Source organism: Nannobrachium achirus (genome assembly GCF_963921795.1).
Source record: "Nannobrachium achirus genome assembly, chromosome: 5".
NCBI lineage: Eukaryota > Metazoa > Chordata > Actinopteri > Myctophiformes > Myctophidae > Nannobrachium > Nannobrachium achirus.
The window spans coordinates 3,326,789-3,353,693 of NC_137814.1; the positions used below are offsets into that span (position 1 = coordinate 3,326,789).

General features: G+C 42.8%; 1 protein-coding gene across 4 annotated transcripts in view; it reads right to left on the minus strand.

Annotated features, from left to right (window-relative positions):
• Positions 1 to 24,639, minus strand: part of smg7 (SMG7 nonsense mediated mRNA decay factor) — a 64,475-nt gene extending 39,836 nt beyond the window's left edge. For 3 of the 4 annotated variants that reach the window (XM_080726172.1, XM_080726173.1, XM_080726171.1), the window contains exons 1-9: positions 24,526 to 24,639; positions 13,161 to 13,192; positions 11,503 to 11,620; positions 10,798 to 10,930; positions 9,457 to 9,628; positions 5,209 to 5,280; positions 3,816 to 3,966; positions 3,387 to 3,522; positions 2,327 to 2,489 (exon numbers count right to left, since the gene is read on the minus strand). In XM_080726172.1, coding sequence (XP_080582298.1) covers positions 2,327 to 2,489; positions 3,387 to 3,522; positions 3,816 to 3,966; positions 5,209 to 5,280; positions 9,457 to 9,628; positions 10,798 to 10,930; positions 11,503 to 11,620; positions 13,161 to 13,192; positions 24,526 to 24,551 — 1,003 coding nt within the window. In that variant the 5' untranslated portion in view covers positions 24,552 to 24,639. The remainder of the gene's footprint in view (positions 1 to 2,326; positions 2,490 to 3,386; positions 3,523 to 3,815; positions 3,967 to 5,208; positions 5,281 to 9,456; positions 9,629 to 10,797; positions 10,931 to 11,502; positions 11,621 to 13,160; positions 13,193 to 24,525) is intronic. The other variant, XM_080726174.1, reaches the window with a different exon arrangement.
• Between the last annotated feature and the right edge of the window lie 2,266 nt (positions 24,640 to 26,905).

Sequence of the window (26,905 nt, forward strand, 5' to 3'; positions counted from 1 at the left end):
CAGCAGGCTCTTTCTGCCTTGTTCTGCCTTATATGGTTGTTTATGTTGAATTTCTAAAACCTCATTTTTGGAGGAAAAAAATATAAAGATATGCCCAAAACTATACTGAGATCTTCCTTTTTACTCACACCAAGAAAAACACGTTATTTCAATGGTAGTGGATGGCGCTGCGACTCTCTAGTCTCGCGTGGCCAGACTGTTGACTCTGCGATTTGGGAAATGCTCCCATCAACAGTCTGGGGCACGGAAATAGAAACGATGAGTGCGAAGTAAAGCGGATGTGACGCAACCGCTCCCTTGGTGCAGTAGCAATAACCTACTCCTACTGGAAGCGTTATGTTTCCTTTCAATATTTCTGGGGGCGTTATTTCATCTTTCTCTGGTGTTGTTGGTGTTACCTCCATCTTAAACTATACACCCATAACAAGAATAGGCCGCTCGAATGTCTTTGTCTGAGCTATTGTGCTTCTGTTATGTTTCCAGTGGGACTACAGTTCAGTGCAGCACTGGCTACTTCCGATACTCGCCGTTCGGGAGCTGCCGTTCTAGACTCTATATAGCATTCGGAGATTGTGATATAGTTGTCTGGCTACGCGAGAATATTACTGAACAGTCACAGCAGTTGGCTCCAGCATGCATGCTGCTCTACAGTGTGTGTGTGTGTGTGTGTGTGTGTGTGTGTGTGTGTGTGTGTGTGTGTGTGTGTGTGTGTGTGTGTGTGTGTGTGTGTATCTTACTGAACAGCCCTAACAGCTGGCTCCAGCATGCATGCTGCTCTACAGTGTGTGTGTGTGTGTGTGTGTGTGTGTGTGTGTGTGTGTGTGTGTGTGTGTGTGTGTGTGTGTGTGTGTGTGTGTGTGTGTGTGTGTATCTTACTGAACAGCCCTAACAGCTGGCTCCAGCATGCATGCTGCTCTACAGTGTGTGTGTGTGTGTGTGTGTGTGTGTGTGTGTGTGTGTGTGTGTGTGTGTGTGTGTGTGTGTGTGTGTGTGTGTGTGTGTATCTTACTGAACAGCCCTAACAGCTGGCTCCAGCATGCATGCTGCTCTACTAGAGATGCGCGGATAGCGGTTTTAGCCGCGGTGATCCGCGGTGCAGTCGGATTTGGATCAATCAAATATAATTATTAATTCATTTTGGATATCCGCGGATGAAATAATGCAGGAAATAAACTATGGCCTAATATATCTATCAATAAAAAGCTAAATCTAGGTATGCTTGTGTCTGTGTTAGTGTGTGTTATTTTGTATAATTTGTAAAGTAACCATCATTTTTCATGAGGCAATGTGCAGTCCACGATAAAACTAAACAGCTGTGTCCACTTAAACGGCATCACGGCATGCATCGTCGCACTCATCATTACCTCTTGTTGCGCTGCGTTTAAAAGTGAATCTCTCCATAGTCCATATTGTAAAGTACTGTACAGTAGGTAAGTTAAACTTCCCACTAAGTTGTGTTTGTTCCTCTCTCTTTCGCTCTCTCCCTCGCTCTCTCTCTCTCTCGTGTGTCTGACTCTGTCTGCCTGCATGTCTGTCTGCATCGACGCAGCACCGACTCAAAAAAAAAAAAGAAAAAAAGAAAAAAGACGAACGGAGACATTCCGTAGGCGCTAGATCAGTGCATTTCTGTGATCGCACAACTAAGAAAACTAACAGGGAATAGCCTACCAGAAAATAATATTAGCCTAATAATAAGGGTAATAATAATAATAATACTTTTGAAGTTGCGGATGAGGATGGATGCGGATTTATAAATTGGATGATATAATTAATGCGGTTGGATAATGGGCGGATAATTAATTTGCGCGGATGGATTCGGATGACTTCAGAAGCCTATCCGCGCATCACTATGCTCTACAGTGTGTGTGTGTGTGTGTGTGTGTGTGTGTGTGTGTGTGTGTGTGTGTGTATATCTTACTGAACAGTCCTAACAGCTGGCTCCAGCAGGCATGCTGCTTCACAGTGTGTGTGTGTGTGTGTGTGTGTGTGTGTGTGTGTGTGTGTGTGTGTGTGTGTGTGTGTGTGTGTGTGTGTGTGTGTGTGTATATCTTACTGAACAGTCCTAACAGCTGGCTCCAGCAGGCATGCTGCTTCACAGTGTGTGTGTGTGTGTGTGTGTGTGTGTGTGTGTGTGTGTGTGTGTGTGTGTGTGTGTGTGTGTATATCTTACTGAACAGCCCTAACAGCTGGCTCCAGCATGCATGCTGCTCCACAGTGTGTGTGTGTGTGTGTGTGTGTGTGTGTATATCTTACTGAACAGCCCTAACAGCTGGCTCCAACATGCATGCTGCTCCACAGTGTGTGTGTGTGTGTGTGTATATCTTACTGAACAGCCCTAACAGCTGGCTCCAGCATGCATGCTGCTCCACAGTGTAGTCGCTGGGTTCCAGGTCGGTGTTGAGGTCTCTGAGGTGGTGCAGCTCAAACAGGTTGATGACCGTGATGTGGACCAGCTGCTGGGAGCTGAACGCTGAGCGCACAACCAGCCTCTGAAACACACATACAAAAATACAATATCACGATATTTGTCAAAGCTGTATCACGATTCTTTTTCATTTAGTTTTTTTATGATTATTACAAGGTTACAAAAAACAAAATAAAAACGAGTCTAAAGCCCTTTGCACACAGGACAGTAGTGTTTTTTAGTTTTTTTTTTTTTCGTTTGCTGCATGAATAAAACACATTGGATTTGGTGTGCAATGCTTTGCGGAATCTGCACTGCGGATCCCAAAAGGAGTCATAAAAGGAGTGATGAGTTTTTCACCGCATGCGACAAGACGCACAAATCAAACTGGGTTTGATCGAGAAAAAAATGCACGGCCACAGCCACTCGTCGCACGGCTAATTCGGATCCGGTGTGCATGAGGTCGTAGAGAATCATTGTTTTCTTTAAAAAAAATGAAATTGTCCGTTTCATCTGTGCGGATACACTCGCATGTGTGCAAAGACCTTAAATTGACCCTTACAAGTATGTAACTCTGACAGTCATAGCCATAGTATGCATAGCTTCCATACAGTACAAATTATTGATGTTTTTGTTTTTTCTTGGTCTACCTACATTTTACGTTTACTACTTCTATGTATTACCATCCTCGCTTATTGTAAATTGCTTGTCTGCTAAATGCCTAAAATGTAAATTGTTAATACAAAACGACGGTTAACAACCTTCTCCTGAACGCTCCAGCAACCTCTGAAGTTAATGTAACTTTCCTCTTCTACCCCGGATTTGTTCCTGCTCAAGTGCTGAATTATTTACCGATGAGCTAATAGAGCACAGAATCTGACCCTGGTCAAGATTCAGTGTCTAGGTGAGAAACGACCTTTGACACCATCTAAATGTCTCAATAGAAGAGCAGGGAGACTGAATATATACAATGTGTTTTTACCTGAAACTGTTCCTCCAGCTTCTCTCTCAGGAAGCTGAGTTTGTCCAGACTCTTGCTCAGGTAAACGTGTCCATGGAACTTAATGAACGCCTTGATGAAGTCTGAAACGCTCCATTTGGTCTTCACCTCGTCACGACTGCATACACACACACACACACACACACACACACACACACACACACACACACACACACACACACACACACACACACACACACACACACACACACACACACACACACACACACACACACACACACACACACACACACACACACAGAGAAAGTAAGTAAACACCATGACAGTGACACAATAAAATGTTATAACAAAAACAAGAAATGAGAGCCTCGAGGAGGAGTAGCATTGTGAATGTTTGAGTACTGTATGTGTTCTGTGTGTGTGTGTGTGTGTGTGTGTGTGTGTGTGCACCTCTCCAGAGCTTTAGACAGAGCTTTCTGCAGGTTGGTAGAAGCAGCAGGGAAAGGGAACTTGACGGCGATGCTGCGACAGTAATAGAAGATAGTGGTCAGGTGATCTCCTTTAGAGGACGCCAGGATGGCAAGCTGGTTGTAGGGCTGTCCTGTTGTGTACACACACACACACACACACACACACACACACACACACACACACACACACACACACACACACACACACACACACACACACACACACACACACATTAATAATAGTCTATACCCGGTGATGGCCAGTCAAAAGTACAGACTCCGGGTTACACAGAGCAGCCTATATGCTTAGCTAAACTTTGGGAGACCAAGTGTGTTGTGGTCTTGTTGTTAATAACACATTTATTGCAAAGCTAGTGAGAAAGACAGATAATGACAATATGAAGATGATGATTGATTAGGAATAAGGAAGCATTGATCCTAGGAGATTGCTGATGGGGAATATAGATAGATGCATTCTGACAGATTATTGATAAGGAATCTAGAGTAGTGTTGTCAAAAATATCGATTTATCGAAAAGTATCGATTTTGAATATAGTATGGATTTTCAATATGACTTTTCCATAGTATCGATAATATCGATACTCAGTTTTTACCCCTCTCGTTGGTTTACACCAACGTTACTTTTATGTGTATCCTTCCTACTTTGGCTTATTCCTAGTTATTTTAAAGGCCTATTTGTACTTAGAATGTGAAAACATCAAAGGCAGGCCTTTAAAAAGTGCACTACCATCTACCTCAAGGAGTTCTGTATTTTTCTTTAAATAAACATTTTTTGCACTAAAATCGCAATGGTTGCGTGGTATCGAAAATGGTATCGAGTATAGACATTTTTCATTTTTTTATCGAAGTTGGAAATCCAGTATCGTGACAAGCCTAATCTAGAGTATATAGACGATGACAGATTGTTGATGATGAATCTATAGTATAGTATTATAGATCAGTGGTTCTCAACCTTTTTTCTGCATGGGCACACTTTTCATGCCCCAAGAATCCATGGGCACACGAACATAATACGGGGGTGTAAATATCGTCACTGTCGGGAAGAAACCTTGTATCTCCAAGTTTCAAATGTGTATGTTTCTTCGCAAAGTAAAGCCCTGCTTCATCATACAAGGCTGTCGCACAACAGTAGTGAAAACAGCTGATCTACAAGCACACAACACCTCGCACCGTGAGGCGCTGTGTGCTTGTAGATCGTCTGTTTTCACTAGTTTAAATCATTTTTAAAATGATAAATACAATACTGGTTTTCAAGCAGTTTCAAGGGGCACACTTGACCCTTCTCAGGGGCACACCAAAGGTCCCCAGGACCAGTGGTTGAGAAACACTGGTACAGATGATGACAGACTGACCATTTGATGGAACCAGCTGAGCAGCATGTCTGTAGTAGGATTCTGCCTGGCTGGTCTGGTTACGATACCGAGCTGTGAAGATACATAAAACATTATTATTAATATCTATATGATACCGAGCTGTGAAGATACATAAAACATTATTATTAATATCTATATGATACCGAGCTGTGAAGATACATAAAACAATATTATTAATATCTATATGATACCGAGCTGTGAAGATACATAAAACATTATTATTAATATCTATATGATACCGAGCTGTGAAGATACATAAAACAATATTATTAATATCTATATGATACCGAGCTGTGAAGATACATAAAACATTATTATTAATATCTATATGATACCGAGCTGTGAAGATACATAAAACAATATTATTAATATCTATATGATACCGAGCTGTGAAGATACATAAAACATTATTATTAATATCTATATGATACCGAGCTGTGAAGATACACAAAACAATATTAGTATTTATCTATATGATACCGAGCTGTGAAGATACACAAAACAATATTAGTATTTATCTATATGATACCGAGCTGTGAAGATACATAAAACAATATTATTAATATCTTTATGATACCGAGCTGTGAAGATACATAAAACAATATTATTAATATCTTTTTGATACCGAGCTGTGAAGATACATAAAACAATATTATTAATATCTTTATGATACCGAGCTGTGAAGATACATAAAACAATATTATTAATATCTTTATGATACCAAGCTGTGAAGATACCCAAAACAATACATTTATTGATGTAGTCCTTTTCTGAGAAAAGATATACATCAATTCATAATGAGTTTGTAATGTTTTATACAGTAAACTGAGCTTTACAGAAGATAAGACGAGCTAAACTTCAAACATGAAACTGAAATCATTGTTCCACAGACATAGGGAGAAAATGGCTCCTAAAAGACCGAGACAAATACTGTACATAAAAACATTTAAACAATCTGCATTTAAAAAAAGGTACAATCTGTAACTTGTCCCACCCAGGAGTCAAACCCAGGTTATCCACATGAGCACTCATAGGCCATTAACTGTATGCTGTTGAGACAGCAGTGTTGTGTGCTTCATGCAGTACTACTTAACACCAGTAGATGTCCTACCAGACCACAGGAGCAGGCAGACCAAACACTGTAGTTTGTTGTTTATTATATTGTGTTAGCATACTGATTGACCAAAAATAATGTTTTATTTACAAAGAAAGGTAGAGGCATTCCGTTTTAAATGGCTTCCAAATTGTCTTTATGCATTTGAAATGAGACATTTAACAGGCTGCTAACATTACAACCCTATAGGGGTCCCCCAGGGCTCTGTATTAGGTCTGCCCCTTTTTTGCCCTCAACATCTTTACAAGAAATAGCTGATCTACAAGCTCACAAGCTCACAATGAGAGCTTGTTTATCAGGGCTGCACAACTAATTGAATTTCAATCATGATCACGATATTGGCTTCCCACAATTAAATGAACGTAATCGTCCGAATATCAACACTTATTGACGTGTCAATTAGCAGGAATGGAGCGCAATATCAAACTGAAACAGTGCTCTGTTGATTTAATTTAGCGTTAGATTTTGGTATTCTTTCTGATATGCAAAGAAAGTACAGGAGGTGAATTAGCAGAAATGTACAGTAGCACAAAATGAATGTGAAAGCAGTTTTATGTTTAAGTGAAGGTGCAGTCAAAAGATATTCATACCCAGGACCATATGGCATTGTCTAACTTTTTAGACAACATTTTATTTTGGATTAATTTGATGTCTGCTTCTTGTGTTTCCCCTAGGATGAGGTTGTAACTGTGGCGGTCTGGGCTCTACTGTTGTAACTGTCTTTGTTTCCTAACTAATGCAGTGGTCAGCCTCGCTGGGGGAGACAAAAACCTAAACCTAACATTGATCCAAATAAAATGATTTCCTACACGTATGCTGGGAAAGGATGGCTAATGCTTGACGTTGCACATCTGCCATGGTACCATCTGCTGTTGCAGGGAATCATTTACCACGGTCTGGGAAATGGTGCATTTATAGAGCTTTATTCCAAAGCTCTTTACATAGATTGCCATCGTTGTGTGAATGGATGAATGTAATGCACAGAGGAAACCATGCAAGGCACCAACCTGCGCATCAGGATTAACTATGGGTTCAGAGTCTTGCTCAAGGACTCTTCTACACTGACTCTGGGGGAGAGAAGAACATGGCAGCGTGCAGTAGTGCAGCAGCTACTCTAGCTCCTGGATCTCATGGCTACAGGGGTTAAAGCCAACAGAAATCCCAAGACTGAAACTTATTTTCAGACCATGTCCCAATAGGTAACATGTCATTAGGTCGAACACCCTTTGGATCGACCACCAAACCCTAATCCTAATCTCAGTAAAACTATGCCTAACTCTAACCCTAACCCTAAACCTAACCTCAGTAACTGTGACGCGGGTGATTATCTAACCTGCTGACGCTGTTCGACCCAACGGGAGTTCGACCTATGGGGCAGTCCCCGTCCCAATATGTGATTTTAGAAATGTGGCGCATGCAGCGCACACCAATATTTGTGGTACTGTTTCTCTTAAGTTCTGAACTGCCTTCACTGAATGTGTGTGTGCCAATCCATGCTTCATTTTATGTGTTTTATGTTGTATTCTATGCTAGTCTGGCCAATTCAAATACTCATATCTTGACATTATAACTGCTTTTTAGTTTGGAGATCACTTGACTAGCGTATTGACAACTTTGTCATTCATGCTGTGGCCATCGCTACACCTCTCGCTTGTTTATTTATTATTTTGTGGATCTGCACTGATCTCAGAATCCTCAAGATTGGAATCAGTCCCAGGAACTGATAACTTTAACCCCTGTGGCTATCCTGCTTTGCCATGTCTAGGACCTGGGTAACACATTTTGTTCTGTACTTGTAATGAATGACAAACAATAAACTCCTCCTCCTGGGATCAAACTGGGAACCGTGCGGTTCTCCATCTAGCCGCTCTGCCGGCCACTCTACCCCTGAGCCACTGCCGCCCCAGTTCCTTGTGTGTCACAAGGTAAATAAGAGGTAAAGACATCCACGCCCCTTTCCCTATCTCGCAGTTCCAACCGGCAGATTGGTCGCACCATGGGTGCCAAACTGCAGATTGGTGGCACCATGGGTGCCAAACTGCAGATTGGTCGCACCATGGGTGCCAAACTGCAGATTGGTCGCACCATGGGTGCCAAACTGCAGATTGGTCGCACCATGGGTGCCAAACTGCAGATTGGTCGCACCATGGGTGCCAAACTGCAGATTGGTCGCACCATGGGTGCCAAACTGCAGCCGGAAGTTGGGTGGAAGACTGTGGAGCAGCCTCCCAGCAGCTCATTAAGTTCATTAACAAACACTATTTATGAACAAGTGAGACCTTTATAACATACTCAGCTCAGGAAAATAAAAGAAGGCATGTCACACATTTTTTTGTGCTGTGTGGATTTTCGATGTGCGCACTGTGTCATTTTATAGCAGTATCTAAAGAGCAAAAAGTATGTTTCTAAACGTGCCAAGTATCGCGAGACTATCCACTGTTTCCTGTCTGGGAACCAAATCTCGTGATACTTCAGAGACAGAAACGATTATTATTTACTGTTATTATTATTATTTCATTATGTACTGTGCACATCGAAATGCAAGTGATTGTAAAAATACCTTTGATATGTCTTCTTTTATATTCCTGAACAGATTATATGACAAAGGTCTCAGTCGTTCATAAATAGTTTTTGTTCCAGGTTTGTTCATGAGCTGATCAAGCCGGCTCCATTCACTGACGCGACCGTGGTTTTCCCAACGACCCTGAGCGCAACGGTGGGGGCGGGGGAGTGTGGGAAGGCCCATCGGCCCTTTTCGGCCCCCACCGTTGCGCTCAGGGTCATTGGGAAAACTGCGGTGCCTTCACTGACATGTATTTTATCGCACTTCCGTGCGAGTTCTGGCACCCATGGTGAGCTTCATAGCCAGACATGGCGCATGCCCGGTGGTCACGTGTTTCCATTCCTTCTAAAATATTCCTTGGTGTATCACAGAAAGGCTAATTTGCATCTGGTCCTAGGAACCAGACATTACTAGTAGATCTTACCTATGTCTCCCAGATGAACCAGACATTACTAGTAGATCTTACCTATATCTCCCAGATGGACCAGACATTACTAGTAGATCTTACCTATGTCTCCTAGATGAACCAGACATTACTAGTAGATCTTACCTATATCTCCTAGATGCACCAGACAGTGCTGGCAGATGTAGGAGCAGGAGCTGGGCTGAGGAGTAACGATGGCAGAGCCGTTGTTCTGCTTGTTGCTGATGATGCCCAGCTGAGAGGACTTGACCCGACACGGCAGGTCCACATTGAACACCATGCAGAGCTCCTGTAGTAACTGGAATACATCAACATTACATTAGTGTTTAACTCCTACTCCTACATTACCCTTTTAACTAAGTTAACACTTTGACGGCCATAGTTTTAACTACGTTAAAAGGTTTGAGTACCTATAAAGGTGCTACATAAATTGCATGTATTGTCACTGTCAGAGCTGCATCAGATAGCAATGCCCAGGAAAGTGTTCCCACTTTATACAACCATACATATTATAACTCCTCTAATAATTACTAAACGTTACACCATGCCACATGTTGTTGCTGGGTTTTACACCCGGTGACACCCGTCCAGGACATAATATCGTAATAAATTAATATAACATAAGCTCTAAACAAATACAGTGGGTTCCCCGATTAGTTTTCCCCAAGGGCCGAATCATGTCTACGTTACCAAGCCGAGGGCCACAACATTGCAGGGGCGACGGTGGCGTTCCCACTACTCCAGCGACAGTTCAGATATTGTCGTTATCGGGTGAAAATCTTGTATGTCCAAAACCGTTTGTTTTGCATTTATCATTTTAAAAACGATTTAAACTAGTGAAAACAGCTGATCTACAAGCACACAACACCTCGCACCACAAGGCGTTTTGTGCTTGTAGATCTGCTGTTTTCACTACTTTTGTGCGACGGCCTCGTATGATGAAGCAGGGCTTTACTTTGTGAAACAACATACAAATTTTGGGTTTCCACCAAACAATGACGATATACTAGTGTTGTTGCTGCTCTTATACCACCATTATTACTGGGGTTGGTGGGGGCCAGACAGTAGCCCCCCGGGCCGCCTATTGGGGAACCCTGCAGCACACTCTTGTAGTAACTAGGACTACATAGGACCAAGTAACATACCAGTACACCTCCAGCCCTGATTTCTCACATGGCCCTCTTCTAGCGCCACCATCAGGCCGATTTTTGCAAAACACATTTTTGGACACTGCTCCTACCGATTTTGCCCTAAAATCACGCAAGGCGGTACACAGTATCTCAACAGTCTTGTCATCAACGTGGATCTGTCCCATTTCCCATCCCGATTGGCTATGATTGCCTTCTAAAGTTTGTGTATGCGACGTGGCGGATGCTTATCTCCTGATTAGGCAGTCTTACTGGTGTACATGTGTGTAGAGTCCACTGGCAGCCTCCATTAGGGTTGTAGGGTATCATTATAACCTACCTGTGTGTAGAATCCACTGGCAGCCTCCAGGAACAGTGACAGGTTGGCCTGCACTTCACTGCGGTTGGGGTTGGCTCGGTTCTTGGCCTGGCTCTGTAGAGTTGTGATCTGGTTCTTGAAGGCGTGGTTCCACCTGGGATTAAGAGAAGAATAGAGTCAATCCCCAACACTGGTAAATACTCAGCTCTGTTTTATTGCTTCAACGTTTCCGTTTGGATCTTCTTCCCACCTGGGATTAAACCACCACACATGTTATCAAATGTCAGTAACTGTGACGGCGTTACTGATTGGGATTCTAAAGCGCCTTTCAGGCGGCCGGCGAGTGACGCAAGCGTTCTGGCTTTAATCAGCCGGGGATCGCACCGCTGTCTCTCATGTGGAGACACAAACACGCATAGCGCAGAAAGAAAAGAGATGACCACATTCCAGCTCTTGCCACCCGCAAGCGCATGGATGAACGAGCACGCGTGGGGGAGACCTGCATGGCCTGCTGTCCTCCCCGCCCCTCAACTTATCTGCACGTCCCAGATAAACGCCCGGCTCTCACTGAAAATGAATTACTAAAGGTACGTCATCCGTTGTCCGTCTGAAAGGTGCTTTAGTTAAGTTCTCCACTTACAGGTCTTGTTCTACTTTCTTGTCCAGAGCGTACTCCAGATAGACTCCAGTAGTAACAGTAGTAGTAGTAGTAGTAAATATACTTACAGGTCTTGTTCTACTTTCTTGTCCAGAGCGTACTCCAGGTCAGTGACCAACATCTTCTGGTAGAGATCCTGCAGAGCCTGGCGAGACGTCCACACCTCTGCTGCTCCTAGCTTACAATCTGACACACACACACACACACACACACACACACACACACACACACACACACACACACACACACACACACACACACACACACACACACACACACACACACACACACACACACACACACACACACACACACACACACACACACACACAGTACAGTGAACTAGAGTGACATCACTGACAGGGATTCCATCCTAGCTATCATTCAGTGAGTGTCCTCTCCTTCACTAAGTGTGCCAGCTTAGCTCACAATGAGCTGACAGGGACATTTACAACGATAGCCTACGCTGTTGTTCCACAAAACACTGACACAAAAGATGTACTGTACTGTTGCTGCCACTCGAGTCTCACCCGCTTTCTCAAAACAAAACCCTGACAGACACGTGCGCGCACGAGAGAGAGTAAATGCTTGTTCATTTCCTTGAACTTTTACATTCACGCTTTGGGTCATACTCCCTAACAGCCCCTGGCACAGAGGACTGGAGGGCAGCCTGTACATGAAATGAAATGATTTTCGTTTTGCCCAGCACTATTCTACACACAAATGTTGAGCAGGAGTTTCGTCAAAGAAAGACCACCATAGATTAGAACAGGGGTTCCCAAACTTTTTTGTCTCAGGGCACCCCATGAATATTATTTTGCATCCGAGGCACCCCTACATTAAATCGTCGTTGTCGGGTGGAAACCTTGTATGTCCAAAACCTTCTATTTTTGTGTTATTATTTTTAAAATTATTTAAAGTTTAAAGCGATGCGAGGCGTTGTGTGCTTGTAGATCTGCTATTTTCACTACTCGTGTGACACTTTTGTATGATGAAGTAGGGCTTTTATTTTACCAAAAAACATACACATTTGAAACTTGGAGATACAAGGTTTTTGCCTGACAGTGACAATATTAATAATTTTCACTCCCAGCACCTTATATTTATAGCACATTTTAGCGATTATGTTGTGACGAAAACATTGAGATAACAGCCATTTTGGTTAGAACTGACTGAAAATAACTTTGTACTTTAAGTTAAAAATGATACTAAATACATTTTTAAATATCCAAGTACATTTCAAATATTATCAAAATATCTTGCGGCACCCCTGGACTTCCGTCGCGGCACCCACTTTGAAAAGCCCTGGATTAGAATAAAGGGTTGGTTAGTGGTACTGGGTATGATACACTACAGCTCACTGTACCAATAGAATACTCATGAAGAGTTGGAAAGAAATAACTACTATCCACAACTTTCCCACGTCCCATCATGCATTGCGCAGAAGGCGAGCAGCATTTCTGGTGTCGCAGCAGAGTGTGATCTACAAGCTCACAACGGTTGCATCTGCGACGTGACGTGAGCTTGTATGTCTGCTGTTAACCGGATGTGTCCCGCAGATAATGCTACAGTAAATCCTGCAGAAACAGGTGGATACCACTATAATAAACATAGCATCAAGGTTGTTCAGTGTTGATATTTGTGTTGGGTCAACATCACATTCACAGAGGGGAACAAAATGCTTATGAAATCAATAAAAGAAAAGGTAATGTCATAGAACACATACCTGTCATGTCTGCCTTCAGGGCCTCTGCCTGCCTGCTCACATGTAGAGAGAGAGAGAGAGAGAGAGAGAGAGAGAGAGAGAGAGAGAGAGAGAGAGAGAGAGAGAGAGAGAGAGAGAAACAGATAAAGAGAGAGAGACACAGGCAGAGAGACAGATTAGTACACACAGAAACTACATGTATATCAATATGCATAAAAGTGATCATAAATGGTAAATGGTGCATTTATATAGTGCTTTTATCCAAGGCGCTTTGCATAGATTCTGCATTACATTCACCCATTCATTACATCCACCCATTCACACAAATTCGTACACCGATGGCAGAGGAAACCATGCAAAGTTTTGCTTAAGGACACTTCGACACCAACTCTGGGGGAGCCTAGGATTGAACTGGGAACCCTCTGTGTTGTAATGACGGTTTCTCTACCCATGAGCCACTGCTATCATTTCATCAGCTGTAATTCTCTTTATGAAGATTCCATCAGAACCATCTGACACAGGGTTAGGGTGGTTCCCTAACCCCCCCCCCCCCCCCCACACACACACACACACACACACACACACACACACACACACACACACACACACACACACACACACACACACACAGTCAACAAGTGTGATTCACCAATATGGTTTCCAGTGGGCTCATCATGAACACTTCATAAACTGGTAAACCGTTTGTCACTGAATCTAAAATGCCAGTTCAGACGATCAAGTGAAATCAATACAACATCAACACTCACTAACACAGTGTGAGCCAGGGCAAACTGACACAAAGAGAGGACCAGTAAACCAGGGGTTCCCAAACTTTTTTGTCTCAGGGCACCCCATAAATATTTGTTTAATCTGAGGCACCCCCACAGTACATTATCATTTTCACTCCCATCACCTTATATTTATAGCATATCGTCGTTGTCGGGTGGAAACCTTGCATGTCCAAAACCGTTCGTTTTGTATTTATCATCTAGAAAATGTACTAAACTAGTGAGAACAGCAGATCTACAAGCACACAACGCCTCACATTGTGTGCTTGTAGATCTGCTGTTTTCACTAGTTTTGTGCGACAGTCTTGTATGATGAAGCAGGGCTTTGCTTTACCAAAAGACGTACACATTTGAAACTTAGAGATACAAGGTTTCTGCCCGACAGTGACGATATTTTAGTTATTATGTTGCGAGGAAAACGTTGAGATAATGGCCATAGAACTGACTTCAAGTTTAAAATAATACTAAATATCTTTTCAAGTGTCCAAATAAATTCCAAATACTATCAAATGATCTCGCGGCACCCCTGGACTGCCGTCGCGGTGCCCCAGGGTGCCCCGTCACCCACTTTGAAAACCCCTGCTGTAAAGTATTGGGCTGCATGACAAGTTTTTTGGAGATCAGTGACTCTGTGTCCTCGGGTTACAGAGGAAAAGGACAATGCAGAGTGGGGTCCAACAGCGAGAGCAGAGCGGTTAACCTGTAAAAACTGTAAAGTGTTGATTCTTTTACACATTCAAAAATGGCAGATGTACAAGCTCACAGCCCGTCACTTCGTGCCACACTGCGAGCTTGTAGATCTATTGTTTTTGGACATTTCTGAAACATCTTCAAAGTGTGGGAACCACCGATTCATTCACAGATTAAAAAAAAAAAAAAAAAAGAACCACTGATTTAGAAGGCATTTGTAGAATCAGCCTTGGGTCTTGGTGGGTTAAGTAATGTGCGTACCACATAGGCTCCAGTGGCAGACAGAGAGTCCCGGGTTCAATTCCCGAGCCTGGTGGACCTAAGGTGCTGGCATGTCACTCCCCTCACCCTACTCTCTCTCTCCCCGTTTCCTTTCTCGCTATGCAGTGGACAATTAAAGGACAACTTACTGGTAGTTTTTTTTTTACAACAAGGGTACATATTTTAGATTGTAATTAGAGAAAAGAAAAGATGAGTGTTAAAATGAAAGATTTGTCAAAATTACATTTGTCACCAGCATACAAAATGAGTTGACAATAATATTAGCAAAAACAAAGAGCTAGCCCTGAATGACCACCAGTAAGACTCCCTAATCGGGAGATAAGCGACCGTCAGGTCGCAGCGTGATTTTAGGGCAAAATGTGTAGGAGCAGTGTCCAAAAATGTGTTTGAAAAAAATCAGCCTGATGGTGGCACTATATGGGACAGATCCATGTTGATGAGATGAGTGTAGACATACACCAAATGGATCCATCTAACGCATGCCAAAGACACTGGCATTTACATTCACCCAGATGTTGTTTAGAATAGTCGTTTATAACCTAGGAATGAGATCCTTGTGCACACATGTTTAGAGGACAGATGTTTATAACCTAAGAATAAGAACATTGCATTCTTGATTTTTACTGATGCTGCAACAATGCCCAGACCGCTGGCCTAGCGGTCAGGGAACCTAGGCTCCTATGTGGCCTGACAATGCATTGCGGGTTCGAGTCCTGTTCCCCACGATCTTTACTGAACGTCTCTCCCCATCCCTTTCCCCCCGTTCCCTGTCAATCTCTACTTTTACGGTATAAATCAAGGCATAAAAGCCCAGCAAAATATCCTTAAAAATATATACTGTATGTGTCATGCGCAACCAGAACAACATAATACTTATGACTCATAACTACCTGTAAGATGTACACGGTAGCAGTAAACACACCTTGCACAGTGAAGACATCATCAGTGAGGCTGAATGAAACAAGCTAGCAGCACAGTGTTGGAGCAGCATGCTGCCATCCACACAGAGACAGTCTGGGTTTATTACAGCCAGATGCTGTCAAGCCACACTGAGCAGCATGTGTTACAAGTAACTGCTGGGGCTGACACGACTCACCATTATGACATTTTACATGACGATTAATTGTCACTCAAATAATTGCGACACAATTTAATTGCGTTTTTGTCGTTGACAATTGTATTTCTGTCCTGCTCATCCACAAGTTTCCAGCATCCCATCGTGCATTGCACAGAAGGTGGGTGGCAGTTACGGCGTCACAGCCGAGCCGAGCCAAGCGTGATCTACAAGCTCACAGCGGTCGCATCTGCAACGCGACGTGAGCTTGTATTTCAGCTGTTCTCCGGAAGTGTCCCACACATAATTCTACAGTAAATTCCCACGGAAACAGGTGGATATACTGTATGACACTTAACCTACATATAGAAAGAAATTACTGACATATTTGACAACTTTATGCTTAAAAAAGAACATTGACATTGGAAATAGAACTCCGATCTACAAGCTCACAACGTGTCGCATCGTGACGCGTTGTGAGCTTGTAATCTGACAATTCCACTATTGTTGAAAATGTTTGAAAATATGTGAACATTTTTCAACATGTAAACGATTGTGACGATTATGACAAAATAATTACGACTATGTCAAATACTTGTGATTAGACGATTATGTAATGATTGTGACAGGCCTAACAACTGTGTGGATTTATTAGCTGTAAAACACAGTGTGTGAGCAGCAGCTGGACTGGTCTGCCTGCCCTGCAGAGAATCCACAGCTGTCTGAACACTGAAAACATGTGGTGCTTTATGAAGTAGGAGTGAAACAGTTAGTCTACCAAGTAATCTAAGAGGTGGATTTAAATGATTATGAAAAATAATCGTTATAATCGGTCATTCAATTAAGTAATCGAGTAATAATCCATCCCTATTTAATAATAATAATAATAATAAAGCTTTATTTGTATAGCACCTTTCATGACATGAAATGCAGCTCAAAGTGCTTTACAGAGCAGAAAATGAAGCACAGTTACTTAACAGAAAAAATAAAATACACATGAATACAATAAAGCAGAACAATAAAAACATAAAACATTGAAGAACAATTTCAGAACAGTGTGGACGTCAATAGCATCAAAGAGATAAAAAAATAATTCAGCTAAAAGCAAGAGTAAAGAAATAGGTCTTGAGCTGTGCTTTAAAGCTATCCACAGAGGCTGCCTGTCTTAGGTGTAATGGGAGTTTATTCCAAACTGTCGGTCCGTAGAAGCAGAAAGCTGCTTCACCATATTTTTTATATTTCATTTTAGGCACATCGAGTAGGTCAGCACTAGAAGACCTGAGTGGGCGGTTTGGAACGTATCTATGCAGGCAGTCATAGAGGTACGAAGGTGCCAGACCATTTAGAGCTTTATAAACAAGTAAAATAATTTTAAAATCAATCCTAAAAACAACCGGGAGCCAGTGTAGCGACGCTAAGACTGGAGTAATATGTTCTCTCATCTTAGCTTTAGTTAAAACTCTGGCTGCCGCATTTTGAACAAGTTGCAAACTGTCAGTTGTTTTCTTTGGCAGACCAGAGAGAAGTGCGTTGCAGTAATCAAGCCGAGAGAAAACAAAAGCGTGGATCAGCGTTTTTGCATCGTCCAATGTTAGATAGGCTCTAATTCGCGCAATATTTCTAAGGTGAAAGAAGGCAATCTTGGTGACATGATTAATGTGTGTATTAAAATTCAATTCAGCGTCAATGATCACTCCCAGGTTCTTTACAGAAGTGTTACTTTCTTTAGACAGGTTACCAAGTCTACTTATTATTGATTCTCTCTGCGCAGTAGAACCAATTATGAGAACTTCTGTCTTGTCCTCATTTAGTTTGAGAAAGTTCTCACTCATCCAGCATTTTATGCTAGACACACACGTCAGCAATGGGTCTAGAGCACAGGGGTCGTCCGGAGCTACCGAAAGGTACAGCTGGGTGTCATCAGCATAGAAATGGAAATTCACACCGTGAGCGGAAATAAGTTCTCCCAGCGGCAGTATATAGAGGGAGAATAATAAAGGACCAAGAATTGAGCCCTGTGGAATACCAGAGCAGATGTTGTGTTTGTTTGACTCAAAGTCAGCTAGATTAACAAAGTAGCTTCTGCCTGTTAGGTAGGAGTAAAACCAGGACAAAGCTGTGCCTGACAGCCCTACCCAGTGTTCAAGACGTTGTATTAGAATTGTATGGTCAATTGTGTCAAAAGCCGCCGTTTGATCCAGCAGTAGGAGAACGGATACATTTTTGTTATCAGCAGACACCCTAAGATCATTAATTACTTTTAAAAGTGCAGTTTCTGTGCTGTGTCCTTTCCTGAAGCCGGATTGGAATTTGTTGTGCACCTTATTGTTCTGCAGAAATACATCCAATTGATGAAAGATAATTTTTTCTAGGACCTTGCCCAGAAAAGGCAAATTGGAAATGGGTCTATAATTACACAGCATGGACGGGTCGAGGTTGTGTTTCTTGAGTAAGGGCTTAACTACGGCCGTTTTCAGTGTTTCTGGAAAGACACCTGATTGTATAGAGTTATTTACTATTTTTAGGATATCTCCAATCACACAGTCTACAACCTCTTTGAGAAATGGCGTGGGTATTGCATCCAGCGAGCAAGAAGACGATGTCATTTGCGATATGGTTTTACGAAGTTCCTCTTCATCAATTTCACAAAATGATACTAGGCTGCCCCTAGATTTATCTACACTTTTACACATGGCACCATTAACCGCATTTGCATTTGTGACAGTATTATTCATAATACCAGCTCGAATGTTCACAATTTTGTTGTCAAAGAAGGATGCAAACTCATTACACTTTGCTTTAGAGGCAAGGAGTGACTGCTTGTAGGACTGGGGGGGGTTTAAGAGGCGTTCAATAGTGGAGAATAAGACCCTAGCATTGTTCTTGTTCTCATTAATAATTCCGGAGAAATAGGCCTGCCTAGCCAGACGCATGGTTTTATTGTACGTGGCTGTTAATGACTTAAAAATCTGTAGATGGATAGTTAGTTTATTTTTTCTCCAAGCTCGCTCTGCTTTGCGGCATTGTTTCTTGAGTGAGCGTATATGATCGTTTATCCAGGGTGTTTCTTTTACTTTATGTTTCTTTTTAGTTTTCATAGGAGCCACTATATCCAGAGCTGACTCTAATTTAAGATTAAAATGTTGAACCATATCATTTACTGAGGGAATATCAGGAAGGGGGGGTGCACATGCAAGATGGCGAGCAAACTCTTCTGCTGCCGATGCCCTGAAAAATCTCTTTTTTATAGTATATTCTCTATTGTATTTTTCTAGATCAGAGACAGTCATATTAAAACACAGTAAATAGTGGTCCGATAAGTCAGGCTTAGCGATGATCCTGTCCATAGAAATACTTAGCCCTTTAGAGATCACCAGGTCTAGGGTGTGGCCCTGATTGTGGGTTGGCCCGGTAACATGCTGAACAAAATCAAGGGAATGTAATAACTGTAAGAAACTCATAGCAGTAACATCTGTAACAATATCCACATGTAAATTTGCATCGCCAGCAATCAAGGTTCTCTCATAGTCAGTGGAACAGATAGATAAAAGTTCTGATATTTCTGTAAGAAATAAGGCTTTGCTACATTTTGGTGGGCGATATATGGTAATCATTAGAACAGAGGATTTACTCTCAAATAAGTTAGCTTGGTATTCAAAGGATGAAAAACTTCCAAAAGACAGGTTCTTGAATTTAAAGATGTCAGAGAAAATGTACGCCAAACCTCCACCTCTTTTTCCTTCGCGCACTGATTGAATAAAATGATAGTTTGGTGGGCAGGCGACGCCAAGTGCAACAGCTCCATCTGTGCCCAGCCAAGTCTCTGTTAAAAAGATTATATCTAGCTTCTCTTCACAGATTAGATCATTTACAGAGGAGGGCTTGTTTAAAAGTGACCTGATGTTAAAGAGGGCCAGATTTATTTTTTGACATTCTACTGTACTATAGTCCCTACAGGGTATGTAAGTTAAATTTGATAGATTAGCAGAGCCACTGCTTGTCCTGGACACTCTATTTGAAATTACAGTAGAAATATTGTGAGCCTGCTTAGTAAAAGCGCCTAGAGGAGCATCGGGTCCAGATACGGTTGTTGCTGGGTATAATATCGGACCCAACTGATATCAGTGGCTGAATGTATTGTTCAGCTGGGAGGCCATGTATTGGCCCAGTATTGTCCCAGCTCGTTGAGGTCGTGGAGCCATGTTCAGCTGGGAGGCCATGTTTTGGCCCAGTATTGTCCCAGCTCGTTGGGAGGCCAGGTTCTTCTTTCGTTTAGGTCGTGGAGGGATGGGTGGGGGTGAAAGAACCCAGGCCACAGATTTCTGGGGCATGGCAGGGTCAGTTTCGTCCGTTTTCAAAGATGGTGGTTGTGGAGCCGGGCATTTGGCCGGTGGCGGTTGTGGAGCCGGGCGTTTGGCCTGGCGTCTGGCCGGGGTCATTTTAATCCCTTTGTTAATTAATTCATTCATCCCATTCGTGAAATCTAGGAGGGGCATTGGCGATAGGGAGAAAGAGAAAGATTGGGAAGATGGGGCTTGTTCTTCCACGGTTGACTCTCCAGCCCCTTCCTCTTCCTCTGTCGACTCATCGGTTGACTCTCCAGCCCCTTCCTCTTCCTCTGTCGACTCTCCGTTGTCTGTTGACAGTTCACTCTCATGGTTCGAGCCAGCCACGGCTGAGGCAGGGAAACCATAGAACGTTTCTTCGTTACTCTCCTCTTCCTCTGTCGACTCTCTGTTGTCTGTTGACAGTTCACTCTGCTCATGGTTCGGGCCAGCCACGGCTGGGGTAGGGAAACCAGAGAACGTTTCTTTGTTACTCTCCTCTTCAAATATTTCCCTGATCAACCCAATCTCTGCATTGACGTCATCTGCTTCTGTGGAGTCTTCCACATTCTCGTCTTTGGCAGAGAGGGCTTTGGCAGGGACAACGGTGTCTGTTGTTGTTTTGAAATCTCCTCCGTTCGCCAAGGCCGTTCCCCCCTCGGCCGGGGGGGGCACTTCGGTAGCCAAAACACCATCTTTTGCAGCTTCAGCAGGGGCAGCTGTGACTTCAAGGGTAGCAGATAAAGGTTGCTCATCACTATCTGTTGTTTTGGATTCTTGTGTTCTGGCCGAGGCTAGAGCATGGAAAACATTTTGAGTGAATAGTTTCACCCCTTTTTTGTTTAGTTGTTTCGCATCAGCGAAAAGGTGTCTTCTGTCATAGAAAAAGCTGAAATTGTCAATAAAATGCACATTTTTGTTGGTGCATGCAGCTAAAAGCCATTTGCTCAGAGAAAACAGTCTGCTGAAGTTCTCATCTGTGCCTCTCATAGGCGGTAGGGGGCCGCTGATGCTTATCTCTATGTCGCTGAGGGAGCTCAGTGTGTCGAATAGAGCCCTGAATCTCTCCCTTAGGATTTCCGACTGGTTTTCTTCTGTGTCACATGTGCCAGTATGTAGAATCAGCGTTTTCACCGTTGGGTGTTCGTTGACAAGATCCAAAATTCTGTCTTTCATGTCAGAGATTGTGTCTTTGGGAAAACAAATAGCTTTTGCCTTCCTGTTTCTTATGCTTTTGACATCTTTTAAAGCGGCATCGCCCACAATCAAAACATCAGGATCAGTCACTGAGGTGCTTACCCTGCTGGGTGGGACGTTCTCTCTGTCAACAGAGGGACTTCGGGGGGCTTCTTGCAGCTGTTCTGTTAGCCAGCCCGGGGAAATGCTGCCCCTGTCATCGGAGAGGCATCTTTGGTCCTCGGCCAGTGGCGTGAATCTGTTAATCAGCTGCACACTCGGCGTTTGTGGAGATTTGACTGCATTTGTGTTTTCCCCTTGGCAGTGGCCCATTTATGAAGGGGTGTCGAAGCAGCGCTGTGCCGGGGTAGTGCCGGCCAGTCATCATCGGTGATAAGAGGGCTTTGGGAGGGAGTCCTGCCCGTTATACGTTCTTTCATCTTCTTTGGCTTTTCGCCAAGGGAATTCCAGGCGAGTGGTTTATCCAGTCTTCGGATTTGTTTGAATTGAAATATTTCCGTTTCCAGTACTGCCATCTTCTGAAGCAGTTTTTGATAGTCCTCTGTGGAAATAACAGGGGGCATCCTGGTGCTAGTTAGCTTTAGCTAAGTGCCACGTAACCAGTCACTGGAAATACAAAGTAAAAAAGAAAATGTATTTTGAAACGGCAGAGCAGTCCCAGACGTTTATAGCGATCCACTTGTAGTTTCCCAAAGTGAAAAAATAAAATAAAAAATCGTTATCAGCAGAAGAAATGTAAGCATAGCAAGCATAAGCAGGAGCAAGCAAGGACACGTCCGCACACGACCAAGTTCCGCCGCGAGCATGTCATAGGGGAAACGTTTCAAAGGATGTCATAAAACAGGCCTGGGCCACAGGGTAGTGGTCCAGGTACCTAGGCTGGTAATCCAGCCCTTGCAGCGTTGCAGGTTCGAGTCCTGATCCTGACGCCCGTTGCTGCGTGTCACCCCCCTAATCTCTCTCCCCGTTTCTTGTCAGCCTACTGTACACCCCACGAATATCTTTAAAGAAATATATATAATAATGTTATAAAATAGTGTAAATTGCAGATGTACAGTACAAGCGTCAAACGAATTTGTACACATCCGCAATCTTCACTATTTTTGCACGACAACACCATTGTGCAACTCAGTATAAAATAATGCGGGTGACTATAGACAGAATCATACTTGATATACTAATGGATAATACTCAATGGTCCACGGACTGCTGAAGCAACTGAAGTCACAGATCAATTATCAAACAAGAATGAGAAAGAATGTCACTTTAAAAAGTTCCAACTAATAATAAATGTCCTCAGTTCTCACTAGGGGTGGGCGAGACGATACAATGTCTCCACCATATGCATTTTCAGAGGTATCTTATATATATAATAACCATAACAACCAACATGAAAAAGAATCGTGATAAAATCGTGTATCGTAATACAGCTTGGGAAATATTGTGATATTGTATTTTTCCATATCGCCCACCCCTAGTTCTTCTCACACGCTTTACTGTGTGTTTTCTTTTCAATGACACAGTGATGGAACACAGCGGTAAACAAAACAATACAGTACATACTCTGGAACCTGATGCAGGCTTCAAATTCATAATTAGTGCACAATTTTTACGAAACAATAAGCAATCAGTTTATATAATGGTATTGTACTGTATAAAAGTCATTTGAAAATCACTGTATTCTGATTTTAGTTACATTTTGGCAGCAGAGGCTCACGGGTAGAGAAACCGTTAGGAACACGGAGGGTTCCCAGTTCGACCTCGGGCTCCCCCAGAGTTAGTGTGGAAGTCCTTGAGCAAGACTCTGAACCCCTAACTGCTCCTGATGAGCAGGTTGGTGCCTTGCATGGTTTCCTCTGACATCGGTGTGTCAATGTGTGTGAAAGGTGCTATATAAATGCACCATTTACCATTTACATTTTAACGCAGCATCCCAAATGCCATGTAATATGAACTTGGTTGAATATGTCGGACTGCAAATCCAATAACTATGTTTAATGTTGAAAAGATTTGGTGCCAGGGACAACCCCAACTGCCACTGAGGGTGAGCAGATAAATACATAATAATGTTTGAAAAGTACCACTATCATCATTAATAAACACATCATACATAGACTGTCTGCCACTGCTTGCTCATCAGATGAACACATCCAGTGTTTAGGAAATTGCAAGGATGTCCCTCTCATCATCAACATTATCATCACCACCACAAACACCCCCTTCCTCTCCACACACACACACACACACACACACACACACACACACACAGCTCCTGAACTGAGAAATATGTTCCAACACACACACACACACACACACACACACACACACACAATATCACTAAGTGATGCTGTGAACTTGGGGGAATACAGGGTTAATAAAAGGTGACCAAATATTCTTCAGTCCCTCAAACCAGGACCCCAAACTGTTAATAATGTAGACCCTCCTCATCAGATCAATAATCCACTGTTTAACAGATTCATAAATAAACACACTGGTTATCAGATTCATAAAAACTGACCCATCGATTATCAGATCATTAATGAACACATCGAATATCGGATCACTTACAACACAGCCACTGTTAACAGACTGGTGTACAACACCACCAGATTAATAATCCGTTCATCATATTAATAAATGTCAGATCAATAATCCAGTGTTTGATGATAAAACAGCAAATAAACCAGTTTATATCTGCGTAGAGATGCTGATAGCCACACTAGCATGCTAACGCTAGCCAACACATCAAACACACGTTAAAAAACAAACCCTGAACCTGACATTAAAAACACACAAAGACCAACAAAGCCCGTTTCTAACCGAAACAATAACAATAATATCATTTTAATTGTATTTTAATCATCATTAGCAGCGCTGGAGGACTGTGTTGTTTACGTGATGCTACAGCTAGCATCCCGGCTAAGCTAGCTTGGCTAGCCTAGCCACCACAACAACAACAACAGTTTAAGGTTAATTAACGTTAATTGCGGTCTAATTAGCGGCTTCAAAGGCCCCGCCAGGTTGGGCAGGGTTGTTTAAAGGTGTCCTACCGGAGGTATGAGGCGCAGAGGTTCATCCTGCACTGAGGAGTTGTGATTCACACAACCAGCGACCAGGGAGCTAACGCTAATGCTAATGCTAAGCCCGCCGCCATGTTGTTTCCTCTCTGTCTGTCACACTGACATGGGGAACTTTAATGCCTTTAAACAGGGTGTCTTCAACGTTTTCAGGCCAAGGACCCCTTAGTTGAGAGAGAGATGAAGCAGGGACCCCTTAGTTGAGAGAGAGATGAAGCAGGGACCCCTTAGTTGAGAGAGAGATGAAGCAGGGACCCCTTAGTTGAGAGAGATGAAGCAGGGACCCCTTAGTTGAGAGAGAGATGAAGCAGGTACCCCTTAGTTGAGAGAGATGAAGCAGGGACCCCTTAGTTGAGAGAGATGAAGCAGGGACCCCTTAGTTGAGAGAGATGAAGCAGGGACCCCTTAGTTGAGAGAGAGATGAAGCAGGGACCCCTTAGTTGAGAGAGATGAAGCAGGGACCCCTTAGTTGAGAGAGATGAAGCAGGGACCCCTTAGTTGAGAGAGAGATGAAGCAGGGACCCCTTAGTTGAGAGAGATGAAGGGGGTCCAACCTATGTTCCCCAGGTTCTATGTTCCCCACCTCACAGCATTAGTTTAGTGGGGTTATGGTTAGGGTTAGGGGACCTGGGGAACATAGGTACGGTCCCCCTGGACCCCTTAGTTGAGAGAGATGAAGCAGGGACCCCTTAGTTGAGAGAGATGAAGCAGGGACCCCTTAGTTGAGAGAGATGATGCAGGGACCCCTTAGTTGTCCCTTAGTTGAGAGAGAGATGAAGCAGGGACCCCTTAGTTGAGAGAGATGAAGCAGGGACCCCTTAGTTGAGAGAGAGATGAAGCAGGGACTTTTGAAATCATGTCGATGTGTGTTTTCAGATATTTAACCACTTGAACCATCAATACTTAATAAACTTGACCTTTCACTCTGTACTTCCCCTCTACACCAAACCTCTTTGACGAAAATAGCAGATCTACAAGCTCACAACGCCTCGCAGCGCGAGGCGTTGTGAGCTTGTAGATCGGCTATTTTTTGGCTAAAGTTCTCAGAATATGGACACTATAGGCGTTCAAGTGGTTAAGATAAAAAAGGAGAAAAAATGTTTCTATCACTCAAAGATTTGGAGGACCCCCTGTAGTAACTCTAAGGACCCCCTAGGGGTCCCGGACCCCCTGTTGAAGACCCCTTCAACACATGTTATTATTAATGATAATAACAAATAATGTAATTTTGTTTTAATAATGATAATTAGTTGGGGTTGTAATAACATGGACGGTTGTGTAAAAACCATACCTGGCAGAAGGAATTATTCAGAATCTTGTGGGAAATGTTTTATGGTAAAAGAAGTGCTGCCTTGCAATGATAAACCAGGGGAAAAAAGCACCCTATGCTCATGGGCCTCCAGTTCCAGTTCTGAATCAGAGGGAAGCCGAGGATTGCCGAGAATTGCCGAGTGGCACCACCGAATGACGCTCTATGTCAGTGGTCCTCAACCTTTCAGGCAGCAACCCCACAAAATCATAATTTAAGTGACAGCCTCTAATATTTGACAATTATTTGGCCAATGTTTAATTTGTCATTTTGGAGGTATTAAAAAGTCACACAGGCAGAGAAAGTGAAACACTGGCAGTGCTCTAATGATGCAACAGACTACAGACACTGGCTGCAGTAGCCTGCATTTACTCATTACTGTAACATTTTCAGGTACTTTTACTTTAGTATGTCCAAGGCAAATAGCCTATAGTCTACAACAATTATTTGAAAACAGTAGTTTTATTAGTCACTTTGCAGATGTAGGTTTTTACAAAAAATAAATGTGTACATTATCCTTTTCTACAGTAGGCCTATACAGCAAAATCCAATGGGGGAAAAAAGGAGACCCGCAATCCCTCCCACCCATAGGCTACTACTGTTCAGTGATATTACATTAAATAATAAAATAACATTTTGCCATGAAAAAAACCTTATCAAATTGTGTACATTGTGCATAATTAGGCTAATTAGTAACCTAGGCAGCTACTTTTACTTTGGTAGTCTACTGTATACAGGCCTTATAGGCCTTTTACTTAAATGAGCATTTATATGTGATAGATACTTTTACTTAATTGAGAAATGAGAGTATTTATTCTACCACTGGGAATAACACGTGGAAAAGTGTAATATTTAATGTCATTGCATCTTATTTTTGAGGGGTTCCCATAAAAACATTGCTCATCCTCTCAGTGATGTCATTATGTGCGCATCCCGCATCAAAAACTCATTCAAGTCGCCCAGGGACTCATTCATGTCATGGTCCTGGGGTCCCGGGGATGCGCCTCCATTGGAGTCCATGTTAAAATAATTTACTTCTTCTAC